Source organism: Mustela lutreola, chromosome 11, assembly GCF_030435805.1.
Source record: "Mustela lutreola isolate mMusLut2 chromosome 11, mMusLut2.pri, whole genome shotgun sequence".
Classification (NCBI taxonomy): domain Eukaryota; kingdom Metazoa; phylum Chordata; class Mammalia; order Carnivora; family Mustelidae; genus Mustela; species Mustela lutreola.
The window spans coordinates 26,800,887-26,822,256 of record NC_081300.1 but is presented as its reverse complement, the minus strand read 5'-3'; the positions used below and the strand labels follow the sequence as shown (position 1 = coordinate 26,822,256).

Genomic DNA, 21,370 nt, shown 5'->3' with positions numbered 1-21,370 from the left:
ACTGCTATATCACAGGCTCTGAATCTGGGAGGGAGAGGGGTTCATTATGGCCAGTGGGCCACGTCAGACCTGCCTGTTTCTGTATACCCCACAAGCTAAACGTGGATTTTATCTTTGTAAGTGGTTGGGGGGGGCGGAGATCAAAACAAGATCTGGGACGTGTAAAAATTAGATGAAGTTCCCATTTCAGTGCCTAATAGGAGCTAGAGTGTTCCTGAAACCCAGCCATGCTCGTTGGCTTACGAAGGTCTGTGGGGGCTTCGTGCTGCTGCCATAAAGGAGAACAGCGGTGACAGAGAACATATGGCCGGCAAAGCTTACAATGTTTACTCTCTGGCCCTTTCCAGAGAGCGTTTGGCAGCCCTGCTCTAATTCCCCGGGACTCGGCAGTCTAAACCCATGGCCCTCCACGGACCCGTATGTCATAACCGCCCGCAGGAGAAACAAATCCACTTGCTGTCCCCCGCTTCCTGTCCCGGGCCTCGCAAGACCCACCTCGTAAAGGTGGCTTGTATCCATCATCCTCCAGCGCTGTGATGGGGGAGAGTCTGTGTGACATGTCCCCTCCTCCACCTCCTCCACCACCGCTGCCCCCACAAGGCCCAATGTTATCTGTGCCCTCTGTGCAAGCACCAGAACGCAGGGAGCCCTGGCTGTGGTTTATGAGCCCTTCTGTGGAAGCAGGGCAGCCCAGACCCTCAGATTCCATCTGGAAAGACCTGAATATGCCCCCATTCAGCATGTCTACACTCTGGACCCATTAAGTCCTGCTCTGGACCCAGCGCTCTCCAGGAGGTGCTTATATAGACATCCAGCGAAATCTTCCTCCTCTTTAGAGGGTAACCATCAGCGTGAACTGAAAATGCAGGTTACAGGGCCCCTGCTCGGAGAGTCTGAGGCCGCGGTCAGGCCCCAACAGAGTGCATATGTCGAGCCTTCAGGGACACATTCCATTCATGCAGGGGGATCACTTACCCTGGGGCCCCCCGCTGACCAGGGAGTCACTGTCCTAGCTTTGAAGAACAGCCTACATCCAGATTTCTTTTATGGAAAGGAGAACAATTAACATCTACCTTGTTTAAGTGAGATTTTTCTGCCACACCTGTTCCTAGCCCAGGGACAGGGAGACTGAGACCTTGGAAGATACCAAAGTGCCCAAGGTCAGCCAACATGAGATCAGTCTTTCTTGCTTTGCTTTCTACTGGTCTGTGATTTCTTGGGCACACAACCTTTGCATGAATGTTTTTGCTCCTGCTCCTGCCTCTCATGGGGGGAAAAATGCTTAATCACCCTCCCAGATAACTTCAGGCTGTCCTCGGCAAGCAAGGCAATAACCAAAATTTGACAAGCACTCTCCTGCCTGAGTCACTCAAAGAGTAGCCAGTTGGCATTCACCGTGCTCAGATGGTCTACCAAGAGCCTACCAGAGCCAGGACGGTGGGTGCAGAGGGCCCAGCAGGTGGATGCCATACCCTGTGGGCAGAGCCACTTAGGGCCACTTGGGGTTGCCCCTTTGCCCCGCCCAGGCGGCCCTGCCCAAAGCGGCACCTTGGGAAACATGCGGAAGATCTCCTGGTTGATGTGGTAGATGCCACTGGTGTCCACTTCGTACTTGAGCTTTGTCCCCAGGGGAGTGTTCTTCTGGGTGGTGAAGAGGAAGGAGGGAGCATTGCAGCACCTGGACAGAGTGGACCTGCCAGGCAGGAGACAGAGCGGGAAAGACAGGTGACATGGGGCAGAGCCAAGCCTCTGGAAAATGGGGGGTCATGGAACTCAGGCCCCTCAAGATGGCCAGGAAGCCCCCACCCACACCTTCCCGCACTCACCCCCCTCCCCACACCTCTGCTCACGCTGTTCCCCTGCCTTCGACACGCCTCCCAATGCCTGGGCCTTTCCTCCTCTCCTCACGCTGGCCTTGCTCCCTGAGAGCTCCCGGCTGCCCACCCCACCGACCTCACCGGCCTCCGAAGACCTGGAGCACAGACCGGATACCACCCACTTCACCACCTACAGTCTCTCTCCCCACCCGAACCAAAGCCCCTTGATGGCAGGGACCCTGCCAGTGGACCCTGCCTGGTGTTAGTCACATGAGTGTGGACAGCCAGCTGCTGGCCAGCCCTGGGCTGAGTCATGCCTCACTCAGGCGCTCGTCAAGGTCCACTGGGTATTCTGCTACTCGCTGGAAATGCTGTTTCTCCAGCCTCGATGGAAATCTGGGGGTACCGAGCTCATCCTCGGGCCCCTGGCCCTGATCAGACTGTAAACAAGGCATTTACCCCATCTCATGGGGGCAGAAACCCAAGAAAAAAATGATCAATTTCAATCATTTAGAAAGTGTCTTAGGAAGGGGGGTGGTCAGAGAGAGGGGTGGTGGGCTGGTGCCTGTGGAGAGAGGAGTCTGACTGACTTCCAAAACAGGTTCTCAGGAGTTCACTGTTTCTAAAAATAAATAGTAAATAAGTAAATAATATAAATAAATAAATAAATAAATAAAAATTAGATAAATAAATAAATAATAAATAAGAGCCCCTGGCTTTCACTCACAAAAAAAAACCAAACAAGCTACAGAAGGCGTAAAGCTCAGATGATGCAAGCAGGCATCACAAAACTAAAAAGTAAAAAGATAAAGGCTCCTAGGGAGAAGGTAGCTGCTGAGGCCGACCGGGGGCCGGCCTGGCGGGAGAGGGTGGAGTCATCTGTCATCCCTCGGGCCGCAGCCAGTGCTCCCCCTGGTCACTCCCTCTCCAAGGTCTGGTGAGGGGTCCAGCCCTGGGCCATCCCTCCCCCTGCCCTAGGGGCCCAAAGCTCTCCCCACCGGCTGCCCAAGGGCTAGACCTAACGGAGCAGGCCAGCTGCTGCTCTTTCACATGGGGCTCTGAACCCACAAGGCTCCATTTCCTCCGGAAGCAACAGTGAGGTGCCGTGTCCACGCTGGCCTCCTCCCCCAGCACTAGCTCTAGGTACGGTCCCATGCAGCACCTAGGTGGTCCCAGGAGGGATGGGACACCTTCCCCAAGGAGCTGGGATGATGACCACCAACAATGTTTGAGGAAGAACTTTCTGGAAGCTTCCCCTCAAGGTCTGGGATGGAAACATGGGGTTGCCACGCCGCTGTCAAGAGGCTTCTGTTCTAGTTTCTGTTCTGCCCAAGTGGGGCCCGAGGCAGGGGTCTTCCCCAGACCAGACCTCAGCCTCTTTGTCTATAGAATACAGCCTTGTGGGGCACCTGGGTGACTTAGTCGTTAAGCGTCTGTCTTTGGTTCAGCTCATGATCCCAGGGTCCTGGGATCGAGCCCTGCATTGGGTTCCCTGCTCAGTGGGGAACCTGCTTCTCCCTCTCCCACTCCTCCTGCTTGTGTTCCTGCAGTGCCCACCGTGGCACTCCTTGCTAAGTGGCAGATTTTTTTTGGGGGGGGGCACCTGCCGCACAGGTCTTGGACCCATTCCCTCCTCCCAGCACTGGGCTGAAGTTCATGTTTGACTTTTATGATGGGGAGCATTGGGGGAGGGAGGGGGTCAGCAAAACACCTACACGGCCTCGGACAGGAACCCACAGTCTCACTGAGACCTCTGGGGCGATGCTGCCAGCATCTGCTCTTGAGGGATTACCACGTTAAACATCCACATTTCTAAAAACGTGCCACTTAAAGCTACAACTCGGTCTCTAGACAGGGCCTGGAATGGGGGCAAACTGGAACAAATGACTTTTAAGTTAAAGACAAAATGCTGAGTGTCATTTGCTTCTCGAAGCCTCCCGGGTAGGTGGGCCGCGAGCCCATGGCTCTTGGGTACGTGGGAACTGCCGCCTGACTTGCCCGCAACTGGTTCCTGCCCACGTTCCTCAGCTCCCCCCAATTCCATTCCGTGAGCTTTGTCTTGCACTGAAACAATACCGTGAGCTCCCAGAAGTTCAGCGAAGGAGAGAACCCTACGATCAAAAGGAATTTGTGGACATCAGCCAGCTGCTTAGCTCCCCCAGAGAGGAGAACCTTAAGCTAGGGCTCTCGCCTCTCTGGGAGCTGATAATCTATTGCTTTGGGTTAGAAAAGAGACGAATCTGCAGCAGGCCTTGGGCCGAGGAGCCCAGCATGGTTCTGTGATGGGCTGTCAGGAGACAATAGCTCCGAGGCTGCTGTGGGGCCCAAGGGCTGTCATGTGGGGGACAGCAGCCAGCAAGGTGCCCACCTCAGCCTGGGCACGGAATCAGAACCTCCCCATGGCCCAGATCCCAAAGCCCAGCCGGGGCCAGCTCTGGGGAAGATGAGCCCAGGCTGGGGCCCTGTGGGACGGGGCTGCAGAAGGAGAACGTGGAAGGGCTGGGAAGGGCAGACAAATCACAGATACTTGAACTGGTTGGCTTCCGAGATATTCATCGCCCATCTGCACATCTGCAGGCTCTTCCATCTGTCGAACAGCTCCGACTGCTTCACCCTTGGGGAGTGGAGGACAGAAGAGCACCAATAAGGGCCAGGCTGGACAGTGTCAGCATTCCCAAGCCTCCCTTCCTGCTCCCCAGGTGCCGAATCCTGGTGTGGACCTTTACTTGAGCTCTGTTTTCTTATTTGGGGTATGCTGGGTGCCCCAGCATCTGGGGTCCTGCTCATTCCTAGACAGAGCCAACTGCTCTCCCGCAAGCCCGCTTGCCACCTGCAAACCAGCCAACGCCGAGCCGGCAGCCTCAACACCAACTTCGTCCACGGAGCCATCAATCTTAGGGAAACTCAGGAATGCTCCGAATTACAGACAAAATCCCCAGTCTGTCTGCCCATGTGCTATCATGGGGGAGAATCTGAAGCTTTCATTGGCTGCCTGAAGAGGTCTTTGGTTCACAAAATAGGGCAAATACTCACTTCGGTGTGAAGTAAAAACCAGGCTCATTCTGCAGAGCTGGGCCCCTGTGTTTAGCTGGAGAGGAAACAGTTGCTCCCCAACAGGGCAAACCTCCCCCACAGATGCAACGCACACATGACTGGTGTGGAGAAGGGTGACTGCAGGAAGAGTCATATAGGAGAGTGGCCAAGTGCATGGATTTTGGAGCCAGAAGAGGAGCTGGATCCCAGACCAAGTTCAGATACTTCCTAACTATGGGACCTCAGACAGATAATTGACCTCTCAGAGCTTCATCTTTATAATGAACATAATAATAGATTATCATTCACAGTCCCAGATTTGTTAAGATTATTAAATAAAGTGATGCAATAAAGGGCTAGGCTTGGGAAGTGTGCACAGAAATTCCCCGAGACAGGTAAACTATTTTTATGGTCAAACAGCACCATCTTGATGACGCTCACTCACCATCCCCTGGATTTCCCCTTTTGTAAAACCCATAACCCGTTCCTACCCACTCCTGATCCTTCCCACAAGAAAGTAAATACTGCAGGGGCAGGGGGTGGTGCCCGAGTTCACCCCCATAAATCCAGCGGTAAGGCACATGGCGGATGTGTGGGACATAGGCACTGAGCCTATCAATAAATTAGTGAATAAAACCATAAGTCTGAGTTCAAATAGAGTCTGTAATTACTGGTTGAACTCCTCTATATGGCAGGAACTGGGGCTAGAGCAGGGAACAAAACCGTTCGCTGTTCCCATGGACTTTAAATACTAGAAAGGAGGCAAATGGAAAACAGGTATGCATGCATAGGACAACAAGAGCACAAAAGACAAAAGCAGGACTGTGTCAGACTACAGCAAAGGACCACAGCAGAGTGAAAAGTCAACTTAAAGAACGGCAGAAAGTATTTGCAGACCATGTATCTGATATGGGGTTAAACCTCAAAATAGATAAGGGGCTCTTACAATTCAATAACAAAAACCAAATAAGCCGATTTTAAGATGGGCAGAAGACTTCAACAGACATTTTTCCAAAGAAGACATCCAGACAACCAACAGGCACATGAGAAGGCGTTCAATATCACTCACCATCAGGGAAAGGCTAATCGAAAGCGCAACGAGCCATCCCCTCACACCTGTTAGGATGGCTAACAGCGAGAAAACAAAAAATGATCGCCAGCGCCGTAACGGGGACGTGGAGAAAAGGGAAGCCTGGGACAGTGCTGGTGGGAACGCATGCCGGTACAGCCAGCACGGGAGACAGCATGGAGGTTCCTCCAAAAATTAAAAATAGAGCTACCATATGACCCATCCGCTCCACGTCTGTGTCTATATTCATAGGACTTGCTGTCAGGATGGGAAAGAGCTCAGGACGCTCCCTATTCACGGTGGGACTACTTGGTAGTAAGCAGGGAATGGAAACCAGCTCAATGTCCCCCGATGTGTAAAAAGAATGTGTTACGGACACACAACGGAATATTCTTCAGCCTTTCACAGGCAGGAAATCTGCCACAGGTGACAAGCTGGATGAAGGCAGCGGACCTCGTGCCGCGTGCCATAAGGCAGTCACAGAACGATGTATATGGCGTGAGTCCGCCCATGGGGCATCTACACAGTCGATCTCTGAGAAACAGGAAGTAGAATGGTGGTTGCTGGAGGCTTTGGGAAGGAGAAAGGGTGAGCTGCCTGCCACCCCACGGGTCTAGAGCTTCAGGTTGAGGAGGTGAACATGGGCTAGAAATGTGCTGTACAACTTCGTGCAACATTTAACAATATTGGATTATACGCTTAAGAATGGGCTCAAGGGGCAGATCTCAGTTCAAGGGTTCTTACCCCAACTGAGAGAAAGAAAACCGATAATAATGCCATGTCTGGGATAGGCAAGGGCTCTGAAGAAAAATGAAGCAAGGTAAATGAAGCAAAAAGTGACTGTTTCAGAAGGGCTAGTCAGGGGGGGCTTCCCTGAAGAGACCTTGGCACAAAGAACTGAAACGATTACGAGGGAGCCATGCAAACACCTGGGGAAGGAGCAGTCCAGGCAAAGAGAAAAGTGAGTACAAACACACTGGGGCAGGATCTTAGTTGGCCACTTTAAGGAGCTGGAAGGAACCCCTCTTCTTTCCAGGCTGATGCCTTCTTTCTGGCTTCCACAAACCTCTCACTGCAGCCTGCCCCTCTCAGGCTAATGTGACATCGGAGGAGAGGCATTACACAGCCCACCCCTGCCTCCCCCACGGCTTCCCTCCCCTGCTTTCCACAACCCCCAGGTCCCTAGAGCAGCATCCGACATGGCCAATGCCTCAGACACCACGTGGAAACAGTCCTCACAGGACTGTGGGCTGGGATCCCAGGTCCAAGTCTTACCAGCATCTGGGTCCCATTCTCTGTGCCTCCAATACCTGTCACACACTGGACCAAAGCTGGGGCCTGAACGCCCAACCTTGAATCCTGGCTCCATCCCTGACTTGCAGGGTGGCCTTGGACAAGTCATTGAATGTCTCTGAGACTTGGGTGCTTTATCTGTACAACCAATATAACAACCTCTGTCCTGTTAATCTCCAGGGTTCTCAGAAAGATCAAATGAGATAATAGCTTTGCAAATGTGGAGATTGCCTTTCCTTTAAAAATGAAGGGTTGATCTCAGGCTCTGATCTCCTTTCTCTGCACACACCACTGAAAATCCAGAAGAGGAACAAAAATGTTATATAGACCTAGAATAGACTGATGGGGACAGGGAAGTCCAGAGGAAGAGAGAACTTGACAAGTGTGCGCAAGGAGGAGGGGGGACATATGGAGGGGTGACATGGCCCAGAAACAGTGTTCAACCCCAGGGAACACTTTTAAAGAGGGTGGAGGGTGCGGATGGGGCATGGTGCTGAAAATGAGCATCAGTTGTAAGTCTGTATCCAGAACCTTCAAACCACAGCAGCCAAATAGTCAGTGTCCAGCAGAGGGAGGGGAGGGGCTGAATCAGGCTGTCAGTTCCTACCAAAAAATAAAAACAAAAACAAATTATCATTTTCAATGAAAAGATCTGGACAGCATAACAGCAAAAAGAGTAGTGTCTCCAACAAGGACTCTTGAGGAAGGCCTGCTCTTCAGCTTTTTGTTGTTCTAAATGCAAATATGAATCCGATGAGCAAGGGTCACCTGGTCAACCGGAAGGAACCAGATGAAGAGAAACCATCAGTTAAAATATCCAAAGAGAAAAATAGTGGAGGAACAAAATACAACTTTAAAAGAGTCTACTTAGTGTCTCTAGAGAGCCTAGAAGACATGACACCCTTAAAGATAGGAATAGATAGCTCTGAGGACAAAGAAAGAGCTCTGGGTAGGGGTAAGTTCGCTCAAAGAGCTGGAAAATGAAGTCAAGGACTTTTCTCAGGAAGTGGAAACAATGGGCAGAGACAGAAAAGAGGACATCGGACAGGGAATGCTACACGAGCGATCCAGAAAGTCGGGGGTGCGACTCTTAGAAGGACTGGAAAGAGGAAGTAGAGAGGAATGGAGAGAAGGGAATATTTTTCAAAATCCAGAAGAACATTCAAGAGTCTGGACATGAATCCCGGATGGAGCGGTCCGACAGGTGTCTGTCCTGAAACCCACCCTCCAGACATTTCAGAACTGTAGGATCTGGAAACACTGCAGAGAGAAGAAAACAGGACACCTCTAAAGGAAAAAGAAGCATCAGGCTCTCATCACTCTGGTTGCTAGAAGGGGATGGGGGAAGTCTTTAGCGTTCGGGGTGGTGGGGGGAATGGTTTTCTCCCAAAATTCCAACCCCACCAAACCAATAATCAGGTATATGGGAAGAATTAAGTCATTTAGACACAGAACTCAAAACCTGACCTCCTACCCATCATTTGGAAAAGACTAGAAGATGGTTAGAAACAAGAAGAAGCTATGGGTTTTCCACAAGAGTGAATCCCAGCTAAGAGGCAGGGAAGGGAATTTCCCTGGACAACAGCGTGTGGCCCACCAAGAGAGCAGCCTGCCCACACTGGAGCACGAGGATAAAGAGAAACCCTGAGGGGAAGGTCTGATTGGAGGAGAGGCTGGCAGAAACCCCAGACAGGGCATAACAGAGACAAAGAGTTCAAGGGGGAAATGATGAGTTGATGCTCCAGTAAAAAAGGGGGAGGGGGAGGATGCACAAGAAAGGACATAAAATAACTATTTCCTGTTCTTCAAAACTTGGAGTCAACCTATAGAGCAAACCCCAAAATAGGCTCATTATGGATACCAAGAGAATGTAAACGTTATCAGCCTTGACCTTTTAAAGGTAAATGCACTGATGACTGGAACCAAAACATAGGGATCATTTTAAAAAACCCATCTTACAAAGTACAGGCTCAAGAAATACTGCCAGTATTTGGCAGAACCAGAAACAAGTTACTCAGGCAATCTAGAGATGGAAGAACTAAAAATAGCAATTCTCCCCAACCCAGTAGGGGTGGGGGGTATCGTAAGGGGGCTGAACCCTCACCCAACGACACCCAACGAGACCCGACGTCAGTGCACATCGTGGTAAGTCAAGAAACAACCAGCAGGGGTGTGTTACTGAGAGCTGTGGCGGTAATGACCAGAAGGAACAGCCAGAGTCGAAAGGATCAGGACTGAGGGGGTGGGGGGCGAAGGCATGGGGCAGGGGCCTGTGGCTTCTTATTATCACCAGCCTCTCTATCCTACTTGATTTTTCCCACCATGTGCAAGAGATGGTGAGGATAGGAGGCGATCCTGACCGTCTCTCTTCTTCTTTCTTCCCCTTTCCTCCACTGGCCTCCTCTGTCTCCACCTAGCTCTCGTGTCCATGCCCCGCCCACCCATTCGTGTCACGGCCACATCCTGAGCCCGTGCACACTCGGGGACTCCGAGATGCATGGGCACGAAGGGGCCCCCAGCCTGGGTGGCCCTGGCTCCCAGACTCTGTTCCTGGGTGCAGCACTGGCCCCCCCATCGCAGAAAGATAGGGAAGGGGCAGCAGGAGAGGGCCTGGGGTGATGCCCCAAGCACCAGCCCCACTGGGTGGGAACAGGCTCAAAAACCAAGAGGTTCTAGAATGACTACATTCAAACAAATAATTTGTACAAGTATTAGTGACAAGACACATCATAATACATCACCACAGAGTGACTCCTCCTGCTTCTGTCATCGTCGGAACTGAGGCCTTCTCCATGTGGGAATTTGCCGGCTGACTGGTTTCTACCAGCGTTTGGAGCAATTTTGGACCAGAATTATTCCCAGATGAATCCCACCCCTCCCTGTTGCCTCCCTGTTGCCTCCAAATGCCAGCTGTCATTCTTACGCCTTAAGGGCCTCCCAGCCCAGCCGTGCAGCCCCCTCCATGCCCATATGGTGACTTAACCTTCCTCCAATGACTCAGAGTCTCCACTGGGAGCAGCATGCATGGCCGCGGGCCAGTGAGGCCCGCAGGTACCCGGATGATGCTAGGACCATTCGAGTCCGAGGCTGGTCTCCGGGCTCTCTGATGTCAGCCTTGGAGGTCCCACTGAACCTCAGCTTGCTGACCCAGGAAAGGAGGCACAGACAGCCTCATGCCCGTGCCCCACAAACAGCCTCCGCCTTTCCTCTCAGAGCCCCAGGGCCACCGGGCCCAGGCTCCCAGGGTCTGGGGACTACAGGGATGTGAAGGAGACAGAGTGGTGCAGGGCCCAGGGGTCACCAGCTGGGACGGAGCTCAGCTCAGGAAACCAGAGCGGGTGGCCCAAGGCAGAGAGAAGAGTTCAAGGCTAGCACCAGACATGCATCCCTGATGAGGGACAAAGGTGGACACCGACTGTGGGAAGATTTCTCATCGCACCCCACCCCATAACGTTGTGATGCAGGGCACGGTGGAAGCTGGGATAGGGACTCTCAGGGTCCAAATCATCTCTCCTTCAAAACTCTTATTTGCGATCCTGACCTCTGAGATCTCAGAATGTGACTCTTTGGAGACAAGGTCTTAAAGGAGGAGGTTACGTTGAAACGAGGCCATGAGGGTGGGCCCACATCCGGTCTGACCGATGTCCTCATTAGAAGGAAATGAGGACGCAGGCAGGTACAGAGGGCAGTCCACACGAAGGCCGAGGGAGAATGCGGCCATCGGCAAGCCAAGCAGAGGCTTCAGCAGCCAGCCCTGCTTGATCTCAGGCTTCCCACCTCTGCAGCTGTGGGATCTAAAGTTCTTTGAGGGCCTGAGGTCTCTGAATTCCAGGAAAAGACAAAGGGTCTCTGCTGAGGAGCTGATGAATTTGACTCATGCCTGAAGCGTGAACAGCCACGCTTGGTTTGCCACTAAATGGCAACTCCTCACTGATCACATCACACACCCCCCACTGCCACCTGCTTAAAGCCTTCCATGGGTTCCTGCGGCCCTCGGATAAGGACAGAATCTGAATCCTGGTCCACACTGCAAAGCCTCATCAGGTCAGGCCCTGGTCTGGCCCTCCAGCAACAGGGCTGCCCCATCTCCCCTCTCACGCTGGTATTCAAGCTGCCCTGACCCTTCAGAGCTGGGGACACAGCGGGCTTTCTCCTGGCACAGGGCCTTTGCACAGACTGTTCCCTCAGTCTGGAACCTGCCTGGCCTACTTACCTCTTATCACCCTTCCAACGGTAGTGCCAGCATCCCTTCCTCAGAGGAGCTTTGTCTGACAACCCCCTCCTCGCCCCAGTCCAAGTCCCGTTCCCTGCCATCCCCTTGTCTCCCTAGGGTAAACAAGTATTAATGTCTGCTTCCCTGCTGGGCTGGGAGCTCCATGAGGGCGGGGACCAGGCTGGCTGGGGCTGATGGGAGGGGGACCTGCCTCCCACGTTTACCTCTGGAGAGGGTACAGAGACCTTCAGTTGGTACCGGGGCCATAACGCAGCTAAGCCCAGGGGAACACATCCTGGGAGCTTTCCTGCAGCTATTAAACGTACAGATTCTGAAAGACAGCCCCGAAGCTGCTGCTGCTGGCAGTGGTTCCAGAAGCAGAAGAAAAGGGAGGGAGGCATATGAACATTTAGGCAACACCTATTACGTGTGCTACTATGGACGTGGACCGAGGGGCCATCTGCCCTCACATACGCTACTTCTTCTAGTCTCTGCGGTGACCTTTAAAAGTTGGGTAACAGTGTCCTAATTTCTATAGGTAAGGAAAGGCTCAGAGAGATTAAGTAATTTGTATAAAGATGCAGAGCTGCTAAGATCCCAGGTCTGACAACTCCCCAGGCGCATGCTCCGTCTGTGACCCACACTACACAGAAACTGTGTCAGATGGCAGAAGGTCCGGTGTCTCCTACCCGTCGGCCACGGACCATGGTCCCAGGGATGGCTCACGGGCCCACGAGAGCCCCCAACGCCACCGGAGTCTAGATTAACTATAGTCCTTTTCCATATCCAGGTAGAAATGTTTTCAAATACACACGAATTTTACTTCAAACCAAGTATCACGACGAGCGCGGCACATTCCTCTCAGTGGGTGGTGAATTTGTGGCAGTCCCACGTGGGAGGGGAGGGTGGTGGAAACCCACAGACACTGAAATGTGCTGCATCTAATGTGCTTTTTCTCCTATAGGTTGTAAAAAACCCATGGGTGTTGTGCTGTTGGGTGAGGAGCAGAAACTACAGTTTTTTTGTGATTTGTGAGCAAAATCCTAATAAAGCGTGTTTGTGCACAGGTGCTGGTTGAAGCAGATTCCCAGGGGGAGTGCACAAGGACACCGTGCTGCCTCTGCGGGGAACCGAGGGGCTGTGAGACGGGGGTTTTTATTCTATGCCTTTTTGTACCATTTGAATGCTGTATTATTGAAATAATTTTAAAAATACTTAATTTAATGACTATAAAAGGTTGAAAGATGATAGCAAAAGAGCGCCGCTTAACCCTCCGCTCGGAGCGCTGAATTTTGGGTGAGATGCTCCTGTGCTCTCTTTGGCTTCCATGCAGGAGGAGCCCAGGGACGACCTCACAGAGCCTGGTAATTGAGACTGGGACTGAATCCCCTGAGTCACCAGAGGTGACCTTGTCAACTTGGCCTTTTTTCATAAAATGCACAATTATCCCTGCTCTCCAAGTGCCAGAGGCCCGGGGGAAGGAGATCTCATTCTCGCTCTATGGGGCGCCTGCCCCATCCCACGCCCGCTCCCCCGGTCCTGCCCCATCCCACATGTCCTGTTCCCCCCACCATCCCGGCCACACTCACATGGACAGCACCTTCACTTCCAAGATTTCGTGCCTCAGCTCCAGGCATCTTGTGGAGTTATATTCAAACGGGCCCTCGTAAAACTCAAAGTACCTAGGAACCAACAGGGACAGAAGTTACTATATGAAGAAGCCAGGCAGACTTTGGGGGGACTAAGGGGCTCTTGATGGGGACAAGTCGATCCTGGTCAAATTAATAGAGCACACCAGACCCACCCCAGCAGATGACCTCATAGGGGGTCCCCAGGGCTGGTGGGACCCTCTGGCTTGATCTCGGGGTGGTTGGTTACTCCCAGCACCCCACTGCTGCAGGAGTGTAACCCTTTACAAGGCATGAACTCATCTGAGTAAATCAGGACATTCAGAAGAAGATTTGGCTGCAAAAAGGAAGGGAAGTGGGAGGATGCCCAGGGCCTGGTCTCATTAGCTTCGGTGATCGGTGCCTGATGGAGGCGGCACTGGGAGTCGGGGTGGTGAGACCCAGACTTTCAACTTGAGTCCTGCCCTTTCCTGCCCCTTTCTCCTCCCCCCAGGACACAAACACAGTGAAAATCTGCTGCTTTTTCCGCTTGTCAGTAGCTCACCTGGCTCTCGAGCTCACGCTGTGACTAGGTGAGGCTGACGTTTCTTTCTCCCCATTTGACAGCCGAAAAAGTGGAGGCTAAGGAGATGGAGCTCAGGTCCCACAAACAGGAGGACGGGGCCAGGCTTGGGCTGGGTCCCACCACAGGGAAGCCCAAGCCCTTCCCAACACCAGCTGTCTCCAGGCCTGCCAGAGCCACATCAGGGTCCCTCCTGCAACTCCACACAGAAGCCGATTCTAGCCAGTGCTTGCTGAGCCCTAACCTAGGACCAAGTGCTTGACGTGGGTGCACCCACTTGTTGTCTTGCGAACTAGCCTATGAGGAAAGCAGTCGGCATATGCATCTGGAATGAGCTCTGCAGTTGCCCAAAGCCACGTAGATGGTAGGTGGCAAAGCTGGGACATGAGCCTGCACGTTGACTCGAGGCTGCTCTTGTCCACTCACCTGTAAGGACAGCTGGTGTCCCCTGAAAAGGCCCTGTGGCCTCCCACAGTCACTGGGTGAGGAGACCTTTAAAGCTGCCCCCTCTCACACCTGAAGTTCCCACAATCCCAGAGAAGAAAGAGCACCTGCAGACATTAAGCACAGTTCACTGCTGAACGCAGCCACAGAGACAGGATGGGGCCAGCCCTCGTGGCCTCTCTGTCCGGAAGTTGCTCAGAAAAGGCTGGGGGGCCGGATCCCAGAACAGCTCAACACCAGAGAAGCCTTCAGGGTCAAGCCACTCTAAAAGTGGGGTCAGTGGCCTGGGGACAGGTAGCTCTGGAGAATCAGATGTGGGAGTGGTGCCTCAGGGCTGCTCCTGGGCACTGTGTGCCATGACCCAGGATTTAGAATAAAGTCATTCCTCCAGCACGTCCCAGAAACCTTCCTGGCATGTGGGAGCAGTTATTTTCCATGTGTTCTCACACACCTCATTTCTGTGTACCAACTCCTGGATGTGCTGCTCTATACACAGAAAGGCATTTTACCCAATAAAGTGACTTTTTACAATACCTGCATTTTAAATAACTTCTATAGATCATATCATATTTAATACTTTAAATATGTTTTAAAATATTTGTTCATAACTTTCATATAATTTAATAGTTAAGTGTTAAAGTTATGTTCTTAAGTAGTTTTAACTTATATATGTATGTGTGTGTATATATATCATACGCATGTATGTGTATAATCATTATACCGTACAGGGAATGATTATACACATACATGCATATGATAGATGGATAGATAGATAGATAGATAGATTTAACAAAGAGAAACACAGTGAGAGAGGGAACACTAGCAAGGGGAGTGAGAGAGGAAGAATCAGGCTTTCAGTAAACTAGGGAGCCCAATGCAGGGCTCAATCCTAGGACCCCAGAACCACGACTGGAGCCAAAGGCAGATACCCAACAACTGAGCCACTCAGGTGCTCCATTAAATTATTATAACATTTTATATAACAAATTGTCTCTTACTGACAAAATGAAATTGACTCTTTATTCTTGTGTCGTGAAAGAAATGAAGCGGAGTTCATAAGAACTAGGCATTGTGGATTTCCAAAATATCATACTCACCTTTTTCTCCCTGTTTCCCCATGTTTTGGAATTCCTTTGTCTGTCTTTCTCATCTGGCAAACCCAAATTTATCCTTCAGTACCCAGCTCAACTGCCCCTACCTCTGAGATTTTTCTCTGACCCTCACTCCTGGGTCCCTCTTACTTTGTCTCTTAATTAGAACAACTAACATTGTATTCTAACAGTCTGTTTATGTATCTGTTTTCCCTTCCAAACTGTTGTGAATATCTCAAAGACAGGACTCTGTCTTTGTTACCTCTGTACCTTTTGTACTACAGATGCTGTGAAGTGGAAAACTACATTTCCCAGACTCCCTTGCAACTAGGGTATGGATGCCATTTAGGTTTGACCAATCAGAAGCATTTGCATAAGACTGAGTCAGAGTTGTTATCGGTGAAGAATAGCAAGGCTCCAGGCACTGTTTTGCTGGTGCAGAATGTGGCAGAGGTGGCATATCTCTTGGAAATTGCAGTGGTAGCAGCAGCCTCATGATTATATTCTTATGTAAATATATTACATTTATTATTAGATATTATTTATTATTATATATAAACTACAGTAGTAGCAGCACCCTCATATTATATTTATATATAAATATATATTTATTATTATTATATATTATATTCTTTCCCCTAAATAAATCCCCTTCCGCTTTCACTAGCTCAATGGATTTGACTACCTATAATTAAGAACAAGAGGTCAGCATGAGGCCACCAGAAAAGTCCATGACCTTGGCTGTAACTGACATCATTTTCCAGTCACACAACTGTAAGTGAGGTCTGGTGTCTTATCACAAAGATCATCGTTTGCAACCAGAGCCACTGGCACTATGTCCTTTGGAATCCACTGGGTCATCTGAAGCCATGATCTCAGGCTGCTACTAAGAAAAACTCCAGATTCAAATGGTGCAGGAGTTAGTTAGGAGAAACTTACCCCACTGGTCTTGGGGGGGCTAGAAGTCTTGCAGACACATCTTTGTTACGCCTCTAAACCAGCTACGTGATGTGGGTCAATCACTTATCCTCTCTGGGCCTCTGCTTTCTCCTCCTTAAAATAATAGCCAAGGGCCCACCCAGCACACAATATGATCCCTCAGTGCTTCCCACTCACTAACCAAACCAGAATGTAACTGTGGAATGATGATCCACAAAGACAAGGAAGAAACTTGCAAAGACCAGCCAGAGCCAGCCCCTCCACGGTCTCCATCAGGCGCTCCCTGCTCACCTCTGCCAGACTCCACTCAGTCTCCCTCCCTGCTCAATCCCCAACCTTACCCCTACAGGGAACTGGGCAGTACAGTGATTCCAGAAGGTCTCGTATTGTGTGTTTGGTGCCCACTCAGTGGACAGGCTTTCAGAACGGGGTCACATTCCTTTCCTGCCCCTCATAAGCCACCCCAGGCCCACCACGTTTATGAGCCTTACTTTCCTCATCTGTCACATCCACACACACAAAAGTGCCATTCATGTGTAACAGGGCTGAGAGAAGATATTGATGAGAAATTTGGGGAAAGTCCCAGGATAGTGCCTGGCACACACCAAGCACCCAAGAAATGCTCGGTCCTTCCTTTCTCCTTTCTCTTGCCATCAAAGGGCAAGAGTCTCCAGGGAGTCAGTGACCACTTATGGCCCTGCGGCTGGCTGATGGCAGAGCTGGGTCAGGCACGAGTAACCTCAGGAAGCTTCTCTGCCATCTGGACAGGCTGGCATCCTCCTTCCACTGCTATCAGTAAACCCCCTCCCCTGCCACTCAGCGGGATGAAGCCCATGCTGCGTTCCGCTTGGACGTGGGGATGTCCCTGGTCACTTCTCTGCTGCACACTCCATGGATAAACTGTGTTTCTGAGGCTTTAACATCTGGACCTTGTTGTCCCTGGAAGACCGGCCCCACCCAGGGCTAGCCGTTTCCTGGAGACAGGAACCACCTGTGAGCACCTTTCCTATGCAAACAAACCAGTGCAGAGCTCACACACACACCCCCCACCACTTCCCAATAGGGGCTGCTTTCCCCCTGCCCTGATCATCCCAGGGCCAGGTACAGACAGCCCCTTAGGCCCCGGAGCCCGCTGAGATCATTCAGACTGACGACTCCCAGGCCTGTGTACCTGTCTCACCTGTTTCTTCCAGAGAAACCACAGTAGAGGCTCTTGCCCACTTTTTCCATCACTCCCTCTGCTCCTGATCCCACCTCCCGGTGCTCCCCAGGGTTTGGTGTGGTGTGCCTCCTGCTTCTGGGCATGACTACAAAACCCTCTTCCTTCCTGCCAGTGACTTGCACGTCTGTGTGTCTCACTGTGCACGACCATAACGAAGCCCAGCCACCCTGAAAACAAGCCATCAAAACCACTCCCTGCCTGGGGCGAAAGCCCTGGTTTTCCCAGCTGAAAATGGAGATTATAGCTCTTGCCTGGGCTCTGCTTCTCTGGGCTGCACTTCTCCATCCCTGTGTCTAAAGATAATGAACTTAAGGAAAGGAGATTGTAACAAGGGCTGCCAAGTGTCCCCTCGCATTCTGCTTCTGACGGGACACCCAAGCATGGCATTCTGGGAAAAGCCGTGGTAATCCGTGTTTGGCCTGGACCCAGACTTCTATGTAGACATCAAAAATGAGGCTTCCAGTTTCTTTGTGGAATAACATGGGAAGATACTCACAGGACAATGCTGAGTGGAAAATGCAAGTTACAAAACTAATGTCCCAGAAGAATGGGACGTACATATGTGAATGTGTGGGGCAAAGGGACGGGCCGCAACAAGGCACTAATGGTGGGTTTCTTTGAGTAATGGAACAATGATCAATTTTTAAAATACTTCTCTGTATTTTTATGTTTTCTGTAATGGGGTTATGATTTTTGTGTTATTGGAAATCACCAATAAATGTCCTTTTATTGAAGTCCTAGCTCTCCCTCGACACAGCTCAAGCTCCCCCTTAACCTGCTACAAGACTGAGAAAAGCAGTTTCTCCAACCTTCTCAACTCTATTAGCCTCTCAAGGTGAGTTAGTCACTGTCTCTTCTTCCAGTTCTCGAAAGACGATCTCTGCCTGGCTCAGAGAGGAGGGGCCCCGCAGCACATTTAGCACCTCGAAGGTATAAATAGTCTCAGCCGGTCAGCCCCGCAGTCCAGCTCATCTCAGATGCCATTTGGCTTCCGGCAGCCACCTCCGGGGCTGGCACCAAGCTGTGTCTGTCCTGCCCCTCCTCGGTGCCCTCAGGGACTTCGGGGGGGGGGGGTAGCGCAGCCCTGGCTGCCTGACCAGAGGGTGACAGCTTACCCTAAGTGAGAAGACAATGGCAGAGGTGACCACGATGGTCCTCCTCCTCCTCCCCAGACTTGGGCTCTGGGTTTGCAGGTGGAAGAGGCCTCATTGAAGCATGCCCAGGGCCCCATGTGCATCCCTGCCAGACTTTCTCTGCAAGCCTGCCCCTCAGCAGGCTCTCCTTTGGCCTGAACCCCCTCCAGAGCTTTGTCGGGGCCATGGGGTCTTTCCTGGAAGTCATGGTACTTTGAGCCCTGGCACCACTGGCTGGTACAAGATAAGGTTCGTGCATTCGGCTTCCTACCTAACACTGCCCTTCCTCCCCAGGTGCTGATGGTGTTCAAGAGAACAGGAGCCCAGGGAGATCCCAATGTCCTACAAAAGCTTCCACCAGCCCAGCAAGCAAGGAAGCAGCCCCAGCTCAGCAATCAGCACCCCTGGGCTCCTCTCAAACCTCGTGCAGAATCTCAGGGGACCACAAAATGGTTTATTTATTCCACACTGTGTAGGAACCTGGAAAGGGTATGACACCTCTGTGCAAATTAGGATAAAGTACCTTTTTCTCTGGGTGAATTAAGCCACAAGGCAGTCACATGACTTGTCAAGTGAGAGTGAGCTGCCTGACCGTTGGCTGGGTATCTTTGTGCAGTGCCCACTCTGCACAACCGTCTGTGGCAGGCTGATACTGGATTCCTTAATTTTGTCTTGTTTAATCCTCCCAACAGCCCTATGAGGTAGGCATTGTTTCCCCCATTTTATACCAAAGACTCAGATAGCAAGTGGTAAAGCAACCCGCCCAAAGTCATTCAGCTAGTAAAGAGGGGCACTGGAAAGGGGACCCAGAGCTTTTAGGAGCCCAGAATCCTTGTCCTTCCGTCACTGCAGTACACTCTCTCTCCCTGATTCTGACAAGCTACGGTTATGGGGTGCGGGGAACAGTTCTCAGCGAGCAGCCCCCTCCCCGTCAGGGGGCTCAGTGCGACTTCAGAGCCAGGAGAGCTGCCATCCCAAGACAGCACGCCACCCATCAGCGCACAGGCACAGAAATCAAAATCTGCAAAGTGCAGCCTGAGAATTCAAAGGACTGCCGTGTCTTCCCTAACAGGAAAGGAGAGACTCGAGAAGGGCTCAGCTGTCAACAATGGCAGATCACAGGTACCAGGAGACACTCCCCTCCCAAGGTGTGAAGAGAGCTGGCTCGGACCCCTGACTAGATGCTGGCTCTCTGGGCCACGATTTCCCCATCTGTCCATGGGACTCTGCAGAGGTACGTGACTATCAGAGCTGGAAGCTAAGAAAGCCCAACGTTCCGAACACAACCTTGATAGTCCTTTGGTTAATCTGCTCCAGGTATGAACTTTGGGGCAGCGTCATTCCTGGCATCAGGCAGGAGCTGGGGTTGCCCCTCCTCCCCCCTGCGGCCAGAGGTTCTGTGGGGCCCCTGATTCAGTATCTAAACAGCCCCGGCAAGAGGTCGCATGTGGTGGCCTTCCCTTCTGGACCAGACCAGGGAGCCCTGAAGAACTCCCCTGTTAAAACCCAGCCCACCTCCCGGTGTCCAAACTAGCAGTGGTGGTCCGCTGCTCCTGCCCTGCTTCACCACCCTGCTGCCCCCAGGGGCCCCCAGGGGCTCAGCCACAGCCGGATCCGCCTGGCCTCCTCTTCCTTCAGCTCCCACCCAACTGATCACCCCTGCTCCCTCTGAGGCACTTCTCTCCCTTCCGGCACAAAGGGTGTGAGTCAGTCCTCTTTTCTCCCTGGAGGGGTGTCTCTGTCTGAGACCCTCTTCCTCGCTGTGTCTCTCTGGTTGCCACCAGCTTATCCGTCAGAGCCTTCCCCGCCCTCCCTCTGCCGTGCCCACAGCCCCCAGCTCAGTCCTTATTACACTGCTCTCAGTGCAACACCTCCACCGCCACGCCAGGCCCCTCGGGACAGCTCACCGAAGAGTTTCTGACCCACTACTACGTGCCAGGTACCCATTTAGGCCAGGATGCAGCGTCGACCCCTCCGGATAAAGCCCCACCCTCAAGGACTTCCAGGACAGGAAACACATGAAATACAAATGCAACATAGGGTCAGGTAGGGACGAGCGTCATAAAAGTAAAGCAGGCGAGGGGACTGGAGGGCACCTGGAAGGGCGGTAGGAGGTCAAGGAAGGCCTCTCCGGACAGAGATGGAGCCATCGGCAGGGGTGCGGGAAGAGCATTCGAGAGGGAACGACAAGCAGACACCAACATGCTGAGGATAGACAAAGCCAGTGGGGCTGCAGGGACAGGGCTCTGGGGCCGGGGGTGCGTGGTGAGAGGAACTGAGGCCCAGGGGCGAGTGGCACTGGGTCAAGCTGGGCTGGGGGAAGCACTCGATACACCAGTGCGCTGAAGCAGCAGAAACGCACGGCCTGACGTGAAAGTTCCCTCTGGCCGCCATAGGGACGTGGGTGGCATGTGGGCTGGTGGACTGCGCCAAGAGGTGGCAAAGAGATGCAAGAGACAGAGCAGGACACGAGTTCCATATAGAATCAGCAGGATGTGCTGATGGCAAGACTGCAAAGGTGAAAAGGAATGAGAGAAATCAATGGTAGCTCCTAAGATTTTATCTTGGACAACTAGTTGGTTCACAGAGACATTGAAAGAGGAGGGAATGATGGAGATGAACAGCCTGGGTCTAAACCAAATCTCCTCAGGACCCGTGAAGCTGGCCGAGACTGTTAGACATTCAAGAAGAGATCGTAGGTAGCCAGTCAGGGTCACATGTCTGCAACCCAGTGCAGACGTCAGGGTCAGAGATACATGCTCCAGGGTCAAGGGACAAAGGGCTTAGCGAGATCTCATGGGAGGGTGGCGGGCAGAGGGCAAGCCTGTGGTCAGCTCCGACAGACTTTCAGAGGGTGGCAGGGGAGACAGGCACCAACAGAGTCTGAGAAGGAGAGTTGTAGTAAGGAGGAGAACGTGGAGAGCCC

General features: G+C 52.0%; 1 protein-coding gene across 2 annotated transcripts in view; it reads right to left on the bottom strand.

Moving 5' to 3' along the window:
• The window catches only part of ST8SIA5 (ST8 alpha-N-acetyl-neuraminide alpha-2,8-sialyltransferase 5), a 60,222-nt gene that overhangs the window by 15,438 nt on the left and 23,414 nt on the right, over positions 1 to 21,370 (bottom strand). For both annotated transcript variants that reach the window (XM_059139799.1, XM_059139800.1), the window contains 3 exons: positions 13,015 to 13,107; positions 4,345 to 4,431; positions 1,549 to 1,693 (listed from right to left, as the gene is read on the bottom strand). In XM_059139799.1, coding sequence (XP_058995782.1) covers positions 1,549 to 1,693; positions 4,345 to 4,431; positions 13,015 to 13,107 — 325 coding nt within the window. The remainder of the gene's footprint in view (positions 1 to 1,548; positions 1,694 to 4,344; positions 4,432 to 13,014; positions 13,108 to 21,370) is intronic.